The sequence below is a fragment of the Oncorhynchus mykiss genome, chromosome 26, assembly GCF_057628025.1.
Source record: "Oncorhynchus mykiss isolate SJ-2025 chromosome 26, ASM5762802v1, whole genome shotgun sequence".
In the NCBI taxonomy this organism is placed as follows: domain Eukaryota; kingdom Metazoa; phylum Chordata; class Actinopteri; order Salmoniformes; family Salmonidae; genus Oncorhynchus; species Oncorhynchus mykiss.
In genome coordinates this window covers 7537752-7555554 of record NC_143047.1, presented here as the reverse complement: position 1 = coordinate 7555554, position 17803 = coordinate 7537752, and the positions used below count along the sequence as shown (strand labels likewise).

Here is a 17803-nt window from a genome sequence, read left to right as displayed (position 1 = left end):
CTGACTTGCCTAGTTAAATAAAACAAATAAATGATATACTAAAAGTAAGCAGGCAAACACAAAATACATTTATATCAATCGAAAAAGCATATGTGCCTAACCGTATAAAGAAAATGATACAAGCGAGTATGGGAGCCAACAGTTGGAACTGAGTGTGATGGCATCTTCATAAATATTGGTACTGACTTTGTGCACATTCTTTCTTTTTAGGCTGACATCCCATATCATATCATTATGCTCTATGTTAATTTAATTTCAAAGGAGACAGATTGACTGATTGTTTCATTGTAAAATTAGACTGACTTGAAAAGGGGTAACGTATTGCCTATGTGCAACAATGTTTGAACTCTAAATGCACTGTACGTACACAGCCTACTAATCGTCAAGTCTAAACGTTGTATTACCACTAGATGGCAATGGTTTACCTTTGGGTCGGTTTCATGTTATGCATTACCGTAATATTGTATATAGGGCCGGCTATTATTGCAAAGCTACTGTCAGCATCATCTGAAATGTAAGGATATTAGGTTTAAGATATTTGCAAACAGACCTTCATCACATTTGAAAACCCCATGAAGATACCCTTTTATTTATCTTACTTTAAATTTGATCTATTAAATGATAACAGCCCATTTGTTCCTGTTGCTATACAAAAATATCGTTGAAGTAGGGCCTAGGCTGTTTGCCTATTACATTTGGAGCGCAATATGTTTGCAATAGAAAAAGGCTGCAGAGGTTTGTTCCATAGTACAAAAATTAACGCCCATCTATTATGGATGTAGCGCGGCAAAAACCTATCACCAAGGGAGACGCGCAGGTTGCGTCTGTGCCAATGGTTTGTGCACTGCTGTGTTGTGGATGGTCGGGAGAGCTTGCGTAATTTGGAGAGAATTAACGTGTGGGTAGAAGCCACGTAGAGAAATCTTCAACATCTCAAAAAGGGACATTTCAGGTACTAGCTTCATTTTATCATGTGTTTTAATTTCAATATGGTGCTTTTAAGAATATCTTAAACTTGACACTACTGCTCACCATTTCCTGTAGACAACAAGCTGTCAGGTTGCTTCTTAAGGAGATTAACTACCTAGCCCTCACAATCTTTTTGTTGCTAAGGCTTTGAAAACACGGCAGAAGCCGAAAAGCAAAATTTGACAACATCATTATCAGGTACAAGGTCAATATAAGGTTGTAGGCCTAACTAACTCAAATATACTAAACTGAACAAAAATATAAATGCAACATGTAAAGTGTTTCCATGTTTCATGAGTTGAAATAAAAAATCCCAGACATTTTCCATATGAACAAAACTCTTATTTCTCTAAAATGTCGTGCACAAATTTGATTACATCCCTGTTAGTGAGCATTTCTCCTTTGCCAAGATCCTCCATTCACCTGACAGGTGTGTCATATCAAGAATGTGCACATCAAGAATGTGCACATCAACATGTGCACCTTGTGCTGGGGACAATAAAAGGTCACTTTTAATGGGCAGTTTTGTCACACAACACAATCCCACAGATGGTGGGGTTGTGGAAGTGTGCAATTGACATGCTGACTACAGGAATGTCTACCAGAGCTGTTGCCAGGGAATTTAATGTTAATTTCTCTACCATAAGCCGCCTCCGTCATTTTAGAGAATTTGGCAGTACCTTCCAACCGGCCTCACAACCGCAGACCACGTGTAACCACGCCAGCCCAGGACCTCCACATCTGGCTTCTTCACCTGCGGGATTGTCTCAGGAGGGCGAGGTTTTGGAGTGCTGAGGAGTATTTCTGTCTGTAATAGAGCCCTTTTGTGGGGATAAACTCATTCTGATTGCCTGGGCCTTGATCCCCAGTCTGTGGTCATGGCTGCCAAGTAGGTGGGCCTATGCCCTCCAAGGCGCACCCATGGCTGTACCCCTACCCAGTCATGTGAAATCCATAGATTAGGGCCTAATTTATTTATTTCAATTTCCTTATATGAACTGTTACTCAGTAAAATCTTTGAAATTGTTGCATGTCGCATTTATGTTTTTGTTCAGTATACATCGACATAGTTTAACAGCACAATGACAATAGTAAACCTTACTTGGCTTGGCTAGATGGCGTGTTTTTTGGCTTGTAACCAGTAGCTTTTGGCTCCCTATTTACACAGTCAAGTGTTTGGTTGTTTGAATGAGAGTTGCTATTCATCTTCCAATCCGAAGGGGAAATAAATTCAATCAATACATCAAATATGTAATTACAATCTTTGTCTTATGGCGTCAACTTTCCGTATGTATAAAATTATAATGATGATACAAAGTGTAGCCTATTATTGTTATTATTGGGCACAGTTTATTGAGATTTAGGCAATGCCACTGTTCAAGTGCTTCTGTGAGTAAGTTTACTAAGTTACAACTACAGCAACAGTTTGCGCATCGGACCAGCAAGGCTTGGCCTAGAGTCTTCAATGTGTGAAACTAGTTCTAATCCACCTCACACTTGCCACAGTGTGAGGCTATAAATATGTCGATTGCGACTCAGGTCATTAAAGTCCACGTGGAGTCATTAGGAGGTTTGTTGGGACAGTGAGCCAGCCTCACAGGATGCCATCCCAGCAAGTGTAAGGACTATAGCGCTCTACATGGCTTTGTCACAAGCTGCAGTTGCACCAACACTCCATAATTGTTTGATTGTATCAGTATGAGAAGGAGACAGTGGACGCTGCCTGTCTACTCAACAAGCAGACATCTCTGCGTTTATACAAGCAGCCCAATTCTGATATTTTATTCACTAATTGGTCTTTTGACCAATCAGATCAGCTCCGAAAAAGATCTGATTTGAAAAGATCTGATGTGATTGGTCAAAAGACCAATTAGGCTTTGTTTACACAGGTAGTCTAATTCCGATCTTGTGCTACTTAATTGGTCTTTTGTCCCATCAGATTGGATATTTTGCCACTAATTGGGAAAAAGATCAGAATTGGGCTGCCTGTGTCAACAAAGCTTTTGACGGGCCAAGAATGATATGACTCGGGCCCTGTGTTTTGCGCAATCATGTGATATAGCAAAATGTTATCCTGTATTTTAAGCCTTATCCAGAAATGAGAATTACACCACAAAATGAAAGCAATTGTCTGAAAAGAATAAGGGACAGTTTCATGAAAAGCTATAAATAAATTCTGTGAGCATGGCATTGGGCAGCATAACACACAGTCACAATCCGTTCACCTGTGTGAAACACACCCAGCGGGTGACAGCGGCAGTGAGGTTGCCAATGTGCCACTCAGACCAGACAAGTGACTTTGACAAGGTGCAAAAGCTCAGGTCTTGTTAATTGTGTTGAGATGGGCCAGTTTACTTTAACTAATTAAGTTAAAGTATGCAGTGCCTAAACCAACCCTGTTAAGATTAATCTTAGTTTAGACAGCCAGTCAGACATGGGTCTATTGTATTTGTTGTTTTTTTTCAGTTACTTTAGGTGCACTTGGTTTAGCTCACCTGGTTTCAGTGTCGGATGGTGAGGGTTTGCACTTTTAGAACTATCCCATGGTTGCTATTGTGCCTGGAAAGCCAAATGAGGCACACCTAAAGTATTGTACACAGCTACGGAAATACAGCATCATTTAGACCCAAATATAATGCCAGTTCTTGTTATTTGTATCTTGTCAGCCATGGACTATTTAGGGCCAAATCGTCAACATAAAGTATTTGCCATGTATCTCTTTTGTTTACACTTGACACTTGCATGCGACATCTGCTATTAGAATACGAAGATTGCATTGAAAAGACAGGTCTGAAAGTCGCTTTGTGGTCTGATTGTGTTCAGATCTGGCTGACCACTTCAGGAGTTGGTCTGGGATGCAATGTATGCGGATTTCTCCACAGTCTGGATGCAATCAGGCTATCGAAAGTGCATACAGTGGGCGACGTCATCGGTGGAATAGGCAAAATCTAATAATAACACAACAACTGATAGGTACTGCTAACTACTGTAGCCAACTATTCTCTGGGAAAAAGTTTCTAGCTTGTGAGGAATCGGTTTGCTGGCCTCATAAATGCTAGCGAATATTTGGAAGAAAAAAAAGGTTTTGTTTGGCTAGAGTTATGCTAACCTGTTGCGATCCCTTTAGAATTGCTAGCTTGCCAGCTAGCGACAGAGGTTAGTTGGCTATTTGGCTACGGTAGTTAGCTAGTGCCATCAGTTGTTGTGTTATTATCATATTTAGCTTATTCCACCATTTGTAGAATGCATACTGGCATTTGAAAATAGTGCGGGAAAAGGGAATTCCGTGATCAGAGCGCTCTGATCAGAATACTAAAGCTGCAGTCTAGACACGGCCTTATAGCTCTACATCCACACATGTCATGTCACATTTAGACCAGTTTAGGGTATTAATATTTTGGGAAATTAAAAACAGACTGATTTAAGATGCGTATGATTGGAGCACTCAATGATACTGTCCTGGAGGTTCATGCAACATAGTCAGTGGCGGTTCTAGCCTGTATGGCTTCCTGGGCGAACCCCCCCTTCAGTACCATTCTGCACTACCTGTAATTTTTATTCAGACATTTGGAACAACACAAATAAAAAATCATAACATTTAAAACTATATAAATATAAAAATATATACAAAAATAAGACTCATACATATCAAAAAGAAGTAACAAAGACAAATAGAAAGCATAGCATATAAATACAAATAAAAAAGCAAATGGAATTATTACACTATTACCCTATTGCTAACAAAAACACACAAATAAAACTAAATTGCACAAATCCCAAACCACACAAATACACAAAATAGAATAACACATTTATAAAGAAGAGAACCTGGTTTATTTGGTAGCATTTCTTAATGTGACTGATTTTAGTAATTTGTATTAGTACTGTACAAAGTTAGAGGTGCGCTATTTGATAGATTACCCGCTCCTCCTACCTTCCAGTGGGGAGACCTGAGGTCAACCTATCCCTCCCCATCTCGTACTTCTGAGTGGGAGACCTTCCCAGGCAGTAGCCTGCCTAGCTCACAAACTAGAATCAGGGCGCCCACTCCAACAAGGTTAATTGACCCACAGTCCCACACAGTGACATGATATCCTTGACGTGAAGTGCAAATAAGCGATAGAAAACTGATCGTGCAAATGTCACTATTCCAAATTTCTTGGTGCGGGTGCTCCGTGCAGCCCCAGGCAAGATGCCGCCCTGGGCGGCTGTCCATGTCGCCTCTACCTCAATCCGCCACTGAACATAGTCTTATCAAGTATTTTGAGTAACCCTTTGTGTGCGTGTGTGTGTACATGTGTTTGTGTTTGAGAAACAGACCTAAGCGCCAGGTAGTGACAGTAAGAAGGGGAATAGTTCATACAGGGAAGATTTTTCCACTCAGTGGGTACACCTGTCATTTGCCTGCTTGCCTTCCTGCCTGCCTGCCTGTCTATGTAACAGTCTTTGCCCTCCAGTGACCTTGTGTAACACTACAATATGTTGAAACAAAGTTGGATCAACCAAGACTATTAATCCCTCTCATCAATCAAATGTATTTATAAAGCCCTTCTTACATCAGCTGATGTCACAAAGTGCTGTACAGAAACCCAGCCTAAAACCCCAAACAGCAAGCAATGCAGATGTAGAAGCATGGTGGCTAGGAAAAACTCCATAGAAAGGCCAGAACCTAGGAAGAAACCTAGAGTGGAACCAGGCTATGAGGGGTGGCCAGTCCTTCTGGCTGTGCCAGGTAGAGACTATAACGGAACATGGCCAAGATGTTCAAATGTTCATAGATGACCAGCAAGGTCAAATAATAATAATCACAGTGATTGTCGAGGGTGCAACAGGTCAGCACCTCAGGAGTAAATGTCAGTTGGCTTTTCATAGCCGATCATTCAGAGTATCTCTACCGCTCCTGCTGTCTTTAGAGAGTTGAAAGGAGGTCTGGGACAGGTAGCATATATAATGAAAACAATAGTGGTCCTAAAATAGAGCCTTGAGGAACACCAACATAACACCAACATTTACAGTCAGAGGGACAAACCATCCACAGAGACAAACTGATATCTTTCCGACAGATAAGGTCTAAACCAGGCCAGAACTTGTCCGTGTAGACCAATTTGGGTTTCCAATCTCTCCAAAAGAATGTGGTGAGCGATGTTATCAAAAGCAGCACTAAGGTCTAGGAGCACGAGGACCGATGCAGAGCCTCGGTCTGACGCCATTAAAAGGTAATTTACCACCTTCACAAGTGCAGTCTCAGTGCTATGATGGGGTCTAAAACCAGACTGAACCGTTTCGTATGCATTGTTTGTCTTGAGGAAGGCAGTGAGTTGCTGTGCAACAGCTTTTTCTAAAGATTTTAAGAGGAATGGGAGATTCGATATAGGCCAATTTAGTTTTTTATATTTTTTGGGTCAAGGTTTGGCTTTTTCAAGAGGCTTTATTACTGCCACTTTTAGTGAGTTTGGTACACATCCGGTCGATAGAGAGCCGTTTAATATGTTAAACATAGGAGAGCCAAGCACAGGAAGCAACTCTTTCAGTAGTTTAGTTGGAGTAGGGTCCAGTATGCAACTTGAAGGTTTATAGGCTATGATTGTTTTCAGCAATGTGTTGAGTTATAGTATGAGTTATAGTACTATGAGTTATAGTACTAAAAAACTTGAGTGTCTCCCTTGATCCTAGGTCCTGGCACAGTTGTGCAGACTCAGGACATCTGAGCTTTGGAGGAATAAGCAGATTTAAAGACAATTTGCTTTCTAATGATCATGATCCTTTTTCTCAAAGTTGTTCATGAATTTATCACTGCTGAAGTGAAAGCCACCCTCTCTTGGGGAAGGCTGCTTTTTAGTTAGCTTTGCGACAGTATCAAAAATACATTTTGGATTGTTCTTATTTTCCTCAATTAAGTTGGAAAAATAGGATGATCGAGCAGTAGTGAGGGCACTTCGATACTGCACGGTACTGTCTTTCCAAGCTAGTCGAAGACTTCCAGTTTGGTGTAGAGCCATTTCCGTTCCAATTTTCTGGAAGCTTGCGTCAGAGCTCGGGTATTTTCTGTATACCAGGAGGCTAGTTTCTTATGAAAAATGTTTTTATTTTTAGGGGTGCGACTGCATCTAGGGTATTGTGAAAGGTTAAATTAAGTTCCTCAGTGAGGTGGTTAACTAATTTTTGTACACTGACCTTAACTTCCTTGGAAGTGAGGGATCTAACATTAAGTAGCCCTATTTTGAGATGTGAGGTATCACAATCTCTTTCAATAATGGCAGGAATGAAGGAGGTCTTTATTCCAGTGAGATTGCTAAAGCAAACACCGCCATGTTTAGGTTTGCCCAAGCTAGGTCGAGGCACAGACACGGTCTCAATGGGGTTGGCTGAGCTGACTACACTCACTTGTCTTCCTCTCACACTATTTCCACAAAAAAACATCTGGTCAGGAGGATAGATTTCCATTCTCTTTATATATATATATACATTTTAAAAACTCTACCTGGATCATTTGATTCTGCAGTTTAAGGTATTACTGATTATTATGATTTTTTTACCACTGTATATTGTTTACTCTCTGCTCACTCTGTTTTTCTCTACTACAGAGTCTCTGTTGAATATAGCTGTGGAATGGATTTACAGCCAGTAGAAAGATGATGCGGGTAGAATACCCTATTGGAAAGCGACTGTCGCCTTTGCCTGTAGGTTCTCAAAGCTAACACCATGCCATAAGGAACTGTGTGTTACAACGATTTTACTGTGGGCTGGAACTATTCTTTTGGGCTGGAAAGAGGACCCTCTCCACTTTCAACATGCTGATAGCTAACAATAGCATTTTCAGAGAGCTCTTCCAATGTCTCTGGCCGATAGCAGGCCTCCGAGCTCCTCAGTCAGTGGAATAGTCCTTAATTAGGAAAAACAAGCGCACTGCACCGCCATCTGCTCTACATAAACAGATATATTGGACACATCAAGCTGCCGTGCAGAAGCTCAAGCCGGCAGCTGGCAGCTGGCACTTCTGCATGTGTGCACCTGTGTCTGTATAGTTAGTGTGTATGTTTCCCTGTCTGCATGTGTGTGTGAATGTGCGCCACCTTGGATCCTGCTCGGAGCCACACACAGCCCGGGCGCCCAGCCTTCGGCCCGGAGATGCTACAGACCAACAACTACTCCCTGGTGCTGCTGATCCAGCTGAGCTTGTTGACCTTTGACCTGTTTGTCAACTCCTTCAGCGAGCTGCTGAGGGCCGCGCCCGTCGTCCAGCTGGTGCTCTTCATGTAAGACGCGGGGAAGGATGGGAGAGCCAGGGGGAGGACTCTGATGTAAATTCATTATTCAAAGCTTCTTCAATTAAGAGGTAGAAAGGGTGGGAGAGAAAGGGGATTGACACAATTAAAAAAGCAGTGTTTCTCAACTCTGGATCCTCAGCACAGTGTGTGCGTGTGTTCATTTGTGTGTCTTCATTCGTTTAACGTGACTAACTAAATGGAAGCTCCTCGCTCTCTCTCTCTCTCTCTCAGTATCCAGGACATAGCCATCCTGTTTAACCTGATCATCATTCTGCTGATGCTGTTCAACACCTACGTGTTCCAGGTGGGCCTGGTGTCCTTGCTGCTGGAGCGCTTCAGGGCCCTGCTGCTGCTCTCCGCCCTCTACCTGACCCTCAGCATCTCCCTACACTCCTGGATCATGGTACGCTGTGTGTGTCAATACAAATCAAACGTTTATTTGTCACATACACAGTTTACAGCAGGTATGAAAGGTGCAGCGAAATGATTGTGTGTTAGCTCCCTCGACAATGCAGCACATTAGTCAATATCAACATCAAAAAGAGTCAAGTCAAAAATAACAAGTAAGAGAGATAATATGCATAGTAATAATGTATTTACACTGCATTTACAAATATAAAGTGGGCAGTGAGGGACTTGGTCTAGCAGTGGAATAAATAGTATTTAATAGAACAGCAGCGTCGACTGTGTGTGTTCCACTCGCACTTGACTTTCTTCCCCCCACCCCAACTAGCACCGACTTTGTGATTAGCTACTTTGAGGAAAAATGTATTTACTATGATTGAGATATGACTGAGATATGTGATTGTCCCACCATCACTAACTGTAAGTCCCTCTGGATAAGAGCGTCTGCTAAATGACACAAATGTACAAACGTCAAGTGTGTGTGTGTGTGTGTGTGTGTGTGTACGTTTTTGTGTAAGGGATGGATGTGTGGGTAGTCAGTGCAAATAATCTCTAAAGTGCGGATCATCTCTGAGGTTCAAATCGTCTCTACGGTGCAGGTCTGTGCAGGCAGACAGCTAGGATTAGCTGTTCAGCAGTCTGATGGCCTGGTGGTAGTAGCTGTCTCAAAGCCTGTTGTTCTGAGACCTGATGCTCCGATACCGCTTGCCAGGCGGTAACAGAGTGAATAGTCCGTGGCTCAGTTGACTAGAGTCCTTGACCTAGAGTCCTTTAGTGAAAGAATGCTATCCCTCAAACTGTGTGGTGTATTGGGTTGTGTCTATCTCTGCAGAATCTACGCTGGCTAAAATCAAACCGCTATGTGTGGACTGATGGTCTCCAAGTGCTTTTTGTCTTCCAAAGAATAGGTGAGGCTGTCTTTTCATCACACGCTTACTGAAACACATTTTAGGAAACCTTTTAGGCCTGAAACCCAATCCATCTTGGGTGCCTTCATTGAATCAAATAAGGTGGAGATCAGTGCTACAACAGGTAAATACTTATTGAAGGCGTGTAGTACTACATCTGTCATACACACATGCACAAACACACGCACACCCAGCTCTCACACTGCTTATTTGTGTAGCATCGTAGATAGGTACCAGGTTGACCCTTGAGGGCCATATGGGTCTGATTTCCATTCCCTTCATCTCCTAATTGGTTAAGAGGATTTATTGTTTGTTGTTGTCTTTTCTGTTTCAAAACCAAATTACGTCAGTATTTCATTGGCGTGTGATGTGTGTTTATGTGCAGCGTCCGTGTTGTACTACTACTTCTACAAGCGCACCACAGAGTACCTGGGTGACCCTCGGCTCTATGAAGACTCACCTTGGCTCAGAGACGCCTTTGCCAATGCCAGGGCCCGCCAGTGAGCAAAGAGCAGTGTGTGGACATGAAACTGGCATGGACAGGTCCAAAATAATGCCCTCCCCGTCCCGCGGACACAGAGAGACACTGCTACAGTATGTGCAGAGCTGAAATGGATGCTACAGTGCACAGGCCTGAGCTTATGTGGAGGGGGGAAACCCCCCCTGTGCTCTATCAGACATGGGTCAACTTTAACAAGGAGGGTCAAAAATTAGATTCTGCTTGGATACGGCAAGCCACTTTGCAGAGCAAGCCAGATGTACAGGCAAACTGGTTTAGGGCCTTTTTATTTTTTTTATTTTACCTTTATTTAACTAGGCAAGTCAGTTAAGAACAAATTCTTATTTTCAATGATGGCCTAGGAACAGTGGGTTAACTGCCTGGTTCAGGGGCAGAACGACAGAACGACCTTGTCAGCTCGGGGGTTTGAACTTGCAACCTTCCAGTTACTAGTCCAACGCTCTAACCACTAGGCTACCCTGCCGCCCCGGCCTTGATTAATGGACAGAACGTTGTACCATGATGACTTTGATGCTAACATGTGGGAACTCATAGTTTGATGTGACACAAGTTGTATTTTTTTTCACACTTTGAAACTGGGTTTGTCTGTGTCGTTTATCTATCAATGTAATCATTATGTGTTGTTGTTTTTTTATGTGGGATGATTTGTGAGTTTGTGTGCCAGATTTTCTTGTGAAGATGACTGGAAAAGAAAAAACAATAATGTTTTATGTGTTTTAAAATGCTTACTTTTTCCCCTGCTTTTTGTACTAATGTATTAAACAAAACCCAGACAGTACATACACTGATAAACCGTGTCTGTGCTCAGTATTCCTTTCAGTAAATACTTCCAATGTTAATCCTATATCACGTGCATGCACACACATGCGCTCAGCATAAGCACACATTTATGTGACACATCAATTTACGTCACAAGCTCTCAGCATTGTGACTGAGCTTACCTTTTTCATATGACCCTATGCAGTCATTGCATTGATGTAAACCCACTGGATTAAACAGATGGAAACAGACAAACTGTTAAAGTCACATGCATGGAAAATCTCCAAAAACAATTTGGGTGAACAGAATGTATGCTGTGTAGATACAATATGTCTCAGAATAGGGGACTAAAGACCTATGTCAGTCTATAAACTACTGAAGGTAGAACTGGATGTTGTCAGTCAATTTATCACCACATCTCTCCTAACCCACCCCATAAATAGTGCTCTACAGTAAAAATACACACCAATACACAGTACGCATGCTTGCTTTCAAGGAGCCACAGACAGGGCTCTATTCTTATAACTGGGATTAATCAGGGATTTAGTCTTTAGCCTACAGTCCACAGGCCAGTGTTTTTGACGGCATTGATGTCACCTCAGGCCATGTGTTTATGAAGGTGTCAGCAAAGATGGTGGATAAACCAAGATGTCTTACTCAGGCAGTTTACCATTGGAAAAAATGGTCAAGGTTCCTTTCTGTGTAAGTGGGTGTTCCCTCTCTCACGTGAGTATGCTTTTTCCAGTGTGAGACCATTGGCTCTGGTCTACTTATTGTCATCTCCCGGCTCTCCCCATACACCCTGACTAGAAAAAAATTGCCAGGGAGATTCTGGCACCTCATCCGTGGGGCGGGAACAATAAGTAGACCGGAGTGGTCCGTGCCCGAACAAAATTTGAGGGAGTTGTCTCCCTTCCTCTACCATCTCTGGTATCAGTCCTATGTTAACCTAACTACGTATGTGCACACACACCGTACTAGAATGCCTGCCACTTTGACCATTATCGATTTGGATTGATACAGTAAGCAGATTAAGTGTCTCTTACAGGGGCATTTTGCTTGATCAACCGTGAGCAACACGGAAAGATCTCTAGTCCTCCTCAGTCACTTGGCTCTCTGCTGCTGAGGTTGACCATTTAAAGACCGATGTGAAAAAACGTCATATTACAGCGGGGTGGAGCCCTCATCTTCTGTCCAATGCAGATGGACAGTGCACACCGTATTATACAAATTAACGCACCAACGACAAAATTCGACATCCGAGCCACATGGGGCGCTGTGAAAGTAAATATCGATCTAGAGCTTTTAGCAATCCACTTCCGCTTTATAATTTTTTTTTTATCATCATTTTAATATCCATGGTTTCAACACTTGAGAAGGACTGATACAATTTCGCTGGTGTTTCTTATTCTGTCCTGGAACGCCATGTCGTATAATTACGTGGTAACAGCGCAGAAACCGACGGCAGTCAATGCCTGCATCACCGGTAAACGTGTTGTTCTTGTTTCTTGTTAGCTTCGCGCACCAGCATATCGTGGCAACCTCATCCACTACAACGTTAAGCTGAAGCCAAGCTACAGGCACTTGCAGGCCAGGCTCCCTTTGATATTGCCAGCAAGTCTATCAAGTCCATTAAATAGCCGTTTTGAATAACCATCCACGGGACATGTGGTCGACTAATATCGTATGGCTAGTTATTAATTGTCATTCAAGTGAGCACAAAATAGCACGAGTCAGTGGGTGCTCCTGCGCAGGCGGGATGTTTTGAAGCCAGCGCTAGCTGTCTTCAGTTGTTTGTTTGCTATCTAACGTCAGTCAATTGGTTTGCAATTATCTTCTTGTTTATCAGTTTGCCAAGAATCTTAAAACAGGTTTGGAACTTCAGTGTTGCTAAATTACACAGGTAACAGACAAGCCACTGCAGTGCCAGTCAATATGTCCACCTACACAATACATTCGCAAATTATACAATCGGGGACACTGCATAGTTGGGGATGTAGGCAGATTTACTTAACTAGCTAGCTAACGTTACCCTGCATTTATTTTGATTGCCAATATATTGGTGATAGCTAGCTAACTATTCAATGTATTACTTTCTAGGTTAAAATCACGTGTGATTAAAAACAAAACTTAATTTAAGGCATTATGACACGAACAAATCCCATATTATTAATTCAATAAATCACGCTATCAATGCAGTGCAACTTAGTGCATATTTTGTGAGTAGAAATGGTCTGCCTAGCTAGAAAAGCATTCCAGGTTTATTCCTAGTAGATAGAAAAACAAATACTTGAACTCCAGAAATGTGCCTTTTCAAAATACAGGAACGAGATCTGCTAGTCATATGGAAAGCACTCCTAAGAACTACTCATTTCACTATTAGAAAAAGTTAGTCCAACTGACCAGACCACCCTCTCTCCTCCAGGCCACTTCACCTCTGCGGAGGACCTGAATCTGCTCATAGCTAAAAACACACGCCTGGAGATCTATGTGGTCACAGCGGAAGGGCTCCGGCCTGTCAAAGAGGTGGGCATGTACGGCAAGATCGCCGTCATGGAGCTCTTCAGGCCAAAGGTGAGTCTACTACTACCTGTATGTTTGTGTGTGCATGTTAGTCATTTCAATAGAGAGAAAACATTTTGAAACAGGGAGGTACTGCCTGAACTTGTTCAATAAGAACACCGAATTATGTTTTGCGCTGCAGAAGGTTCCACTACGGTGTGCCCTTCTGAACAAGACCCTGGTTTCTTTCTGTAACTGCAATACAAGTTGTAAACTTCTCCTGATGCCGAACGTGAACATGGACATATGTTTTCACGGGCTTCAATGGAGAGGAACCTTTTTGTCTGTTTTGACTGCAGGGCGAAAGCAAGGACCTGCTGTTCATTCTCACTGCCAAATACAACGCCTGCATCCTGGAGTACAAACAGAACGGGGAGAGCATCGACATCATCACCCGCGCCCACGGCAACGTGCAGGTAGGAGAAAAATAAATACGTGCATAGCTAGTGTCTTTGAGCTGTTGGAAATCAAAGTATGTTCTGCAAAACTACAACAGGAATACTCTGCAGACTGAAACAATAGGATGCCGTGAGACTCCTCTTAACTTGACCGACTTATTTATTTTTGCGTAGGACCGCATCGGGCGTCCCTCGGAGACGGGCATCATCGGCATTGTTGACCCTGAGTGCCGCATGATCGGCCTGCGGCTGTACGACGGCCTATTCAAGGTGATCCCGTTGGACCGGGAGAACCGAGAACTCAAGGCCTTCAACATCCGCCTGGAGGAGCTGCAGGTCATCGACGTCCACTTCCTGTACGGCTGTCAGGCGCCCACAGTCTGCTTCATCTATCAGGTAGAGGGGGGGAAGGAAAATAGGGTGGGCGAGGCACAGGTAGGAAGTGGTGGATGAAAGGGGTACAATGTTGGAGCGGTTGTGTGTATGCATTTATATGGGTGTTTGTTTAGGGGGTGGTTGGGGAGGAGTTGGAAAAATGCACGAGTAGGAATTTCATGCTGGTGAGAGAACATTGGGGTGTCAGAGGGGATGTGTCTATGAGACAGTAGTGCATGTCTGGTGAATGGGGGAAATGTGTGCTTTAGTTAGCAGAAATATCTGCGAGTGTCAGTCTGATTGTATCTGTGTGTTTGTGCTGGAGGACCCTCAAGGACGGCATGTAAAGACCTACGAGGTGTCGTTGAGGGAGAAGGAGTTCAACAAGGGGCCGTGGAAACAGGAGAACGTGGAGGCGGAGGCTTCTATGGTTATCCCAGGTGAGGAAAGAGAATGTCCAGGCAGGTTTCGACAATGGTCATCAGGGCTGTCATCCAATCCTCATGTGATTGACTGTGTTCTGATGTTCGAAACTCTTAGATGAGTGTTTAAAGATCACTTCCACTGGAACTGCAGCGCCCGAGGGTCCTCTTCTACTTCTTCCTCTTTGAGCGTATTTGAATGTGACTCCCTTGTTCGTTGATTGACTTGGTTGTTCATGTATTTGTCTATTGATTTTAGTCCCAGAACCATTTGGGGGGGCTATAATCATTGGACAAGAATCCATCACCTACCACAACGGGGATAAATACTTGGCCATCGCACCTCCCACCATCAAGGTAAGGTCAACCTAAATCAAAACAATGCAGAGACTTTCAACTCTTTTCCAACATCATGCACCTTCATAGCAAGGATGAATTGGATATGGAGTATGTCACTTCTCCAGATGCTCAAAGCACTTTACGTAGATCAGAGGGAAACTCCCCTCATCCACCACCTCTGTTCCCTTTTCCCCAACAGCAAAGCACCATTGTCTGTCACAACCGTGTGGACCCCAACGGCTCGCGCTACCTGCTGGGGGACATGGAGGGCCGCCTGTTTATGCTGCTGCTGGAGAAGGAGGAGCTGATGGACGGGGCCGTGGTGCTCAAGGACCTCCGCGTCGAGCTGCTTGGAGAGGTACGTGTTGTAGGCCTTCTGTCTCTTTCTCGTGATCTGTCTCCCTTGCTCTGTGTTTCTGGTTGTTTTCTCTTTTTTTTTGTGGTCTGTCTCATTTCTTCTCAACGTCTATGTCTTTTGTTCTTTTTATCTGTCCTTCTCTCCATGTAAAGCCTTCTCTCTTGTTCTTTCTGATGTCTCTCTTGCTTTTTCTGTTTCCCTATGATCTCTTGTTCTTTTTTATCTGGCTCTGTCGTCTCATATCTTGCTTTCAATGATGTCTCTCTTGAACTCTCTCCATTTCCTCTGCTTCTTTCCTTTTTGACATTCAACCTCTACATTACACAATTTAGTCTCAATGGCAGACTTATCCTTGAGTGTGTATTGTAAAAACAAAAAGTATACACCGGGCACCGGGTAAGTTGCTGACTTATGAGATGGGCTCAAGAGTAATGTCTGTGTGCATCCCTCCCTCCCTTGCAGACGTCCATTGCGGAGTGCTTGACCTACCTGGACAACGGTGTGGTGTTTGTGGGTTCCAGACTGGGTGACTCCCAGTTGGTCAAGGTAAGGCTGGTCATATAGGAAACTTCTTCAAAGGGTGAGACACTCTAGACCCAAACTGTTATATTCCGAGCTGGTCACGGGTGCACCTCAGCCACACTCAAGTTCCTAAACGATATCATAACCGCCATCGATAAAAGACAGTACTGTGCAGCCGTCTTCATCGACCTGGCCAAGGCTTGACTCTGTCAATCACCGCATTCTTATGGGCAGACTCAACAGCCCTGGTTTCGCAAATAACTGCATCGCCTGGCTCACCAGGCGATTTGACACACAGTGTGTCAAATCAGAGGGCCTGTTGTCCAGACCTCTCGCTGTCTCTATGGGGGTGCCACAGGGTTCAATTCTCGGGCCGACACTTCTCTGTATTTATCAATGAGGTCGCTCTTGCTGCGGATGATTCTTTGATCCAACTTTACGCAGTCGACACCATTCTGTATACATCTGGCCCTTCTTTGGACACTGTGTTAACAACCCTCCACAGGAGCTTCAATGCCATACAAAACTCCTTCTGTGGCCTCAAACTGCGCTTAAATGCTAGTAAAACTAAATGCATGCTCTTCAACCGATTGCTGCCCGCACCTGCCCACCTGACTAGCATCACTACTCTGGATGGTTCTGACTTAGAATATGTGGACAACTATAAATACCTACGTGTACGCTAGACTGTAAACACTCCTTCCAGACTCACATTAAGCATCTCCAATCCAAAATTAAATCTAGAATCGGCTTCCTATTACGCAACGAAGCCTCCTTCACTCATGTTGCCAATCATACCCTCGTAAAACTGACTATCCTACCGATGTCATTTACAAAATAGCCACCAACACTCTACTCAGCAAATTGGATGCAGTCTATCAGTGCCATCCGTTTTGTCACCAAAACCCCATATACTACCCACCACTGTGACCTGTATGCTCTCGTTGGTTGGTCCTCGTTACATATTTGTCGCCAAACCCACTGGCTCCAGGTCATCTATAAGTCTTTCCTAGGTAAAGCTCCGCCTTATCTCAGCTCACTGGTCACCATAGCAACACCCACCCGGTTTTCTGCTTTTTTGCACACCCGTATTTCTACTTGCACATCCTCATCTGCACATCTATCAGTACAGTGTTAATTGCTAAATTGTAATTACTGCCCCACTATGCCCTATTTATTGCCTTACCTCCTTCATTTGCGCACACTGTATACAGATTTTCTCTTGTCAAATCAAATTTTATTTGTCACATACACATGGTTAGCAGATGTTAATGCGAGTGTAGCGAAATGCTTGTGCTTCTAGTTCCGACAATGCAGTAATAACCAACGAGTAATCTAACTAACAATTCCAAAACTACTACCTTATACAAGTGTAAAGGGATAAAGAATATGTACATAAAGATATATGAATGAGTGATGGTACAGAACAGCATAGGCAAGATGCAGTAGATGGTATCGAGCACAGCATATACATATGAGATGTGTATGTAAACAAAGTGGCATAGTTTAAAGTGGCTAGGGATACATGTATTACATAAAGATGCAGTAGATGATATAGAGTACAGTATATACGTAGACATATGAGATGAATAATGTAGGGTATGTAAACATTATATTAAGTAGCATTGTTTAAAGTGGCTAGTGATATTTTACATAAATTCCCATTATTAAAGTGGCTGGAGTTGAGTCAGTGTGTTGGCAGCAGCCACTCAATGTTAGTGGTGGCTGTTTAACAGTGTGATGGCCTTGAGATAGAAGCTGTTTTTCAGTCTCTCGGTCCCAGCTTTGATGCACCTGTACTGACCTCGCCTTTTGGATGATAGGGGGGTGAACAGGCAGTGGCTCGGGTGGTTGTTGTCCTTGATGATCTTTATGGCCTTCCTGTGACATCGGGTGGTGTAGGTGTCCTGGAGGGCAGGTAGTTTGCCCCCGTTGATGCGTTGTGCGGACCTCACTACCCTCTGGAGAGCCTTACGGTTGTGGGCGGAGCAGTTGCCG

The 17803-nt window shown here is 43.3% G+C and overlaps 2 protein-coding genes across 2 annotated transcripts in view; both read left to right on the top strand.

The window, feature by feature from the left end:
• Positions 1 to 812: 812 nt before the first annotated feature.
• LOC110506295 (transmembrane protein 138) lies at positions 813 to 10862 on the top strand. Its single transcript, XM_021585761.3, has 5 exons — positions 813 to 952; positions 7554 to 8225; positions 8469 to 8640; positions 9475 to 9550; positions 9936 to 10862. Exons 2-5 carry the CDS (start codon positions 8032 to 8034, stop codon positions 10052 to 10054), a joined length of 561 nt encoding a protein of 186 aa, XP_021441436.1. The 5' UTR covers positions 813 to 952; positions 7554 to 8031; the 3' UTR covers positions 10055 to 10862.
• A 1221-nt stretch (positions 10863 to 12083) lies between these two features.
• LOC110506294 (DNA damage-binding protein 1) overlaps positions 12084 to 17803 on the top strand; it is a 30027-nt gene continuing 24307 nt past the window's right edge. The window contains exons 1-8 of the mRNA XM_021585760.3: positions 12084 to 12315; positions 13255 to 13403; positions 13691 to 13807; positions 13964 to 14185; positions 14490 to 14604; positions 14846 to 14943; positions 15125 to 15283; positions 15746 to 15829. Of these exons, the coding sequence (XP_021441435.1) occupies positions 12255 to 12315; positions 13255 to 13403; positions 13691 to 13807; positions 13964 to 14185; positions 14490 to 14604; positions 14846 to 14943; positions 15125 to 15283; positions 15746 to 15829 (1005 nt within the window). The 5' untranslated portion in view covers positions 12084 to 12254. The remainder of the gene's footprint in view (positions 12316 to 13254; positions 13404 to 13690; positions 13808 to 13963; positions 14186 to 14489; positions 14605 to 14845; positions 14944 to 15124; positions 15284 to 15745; positions 15830 to 17803) is intronic.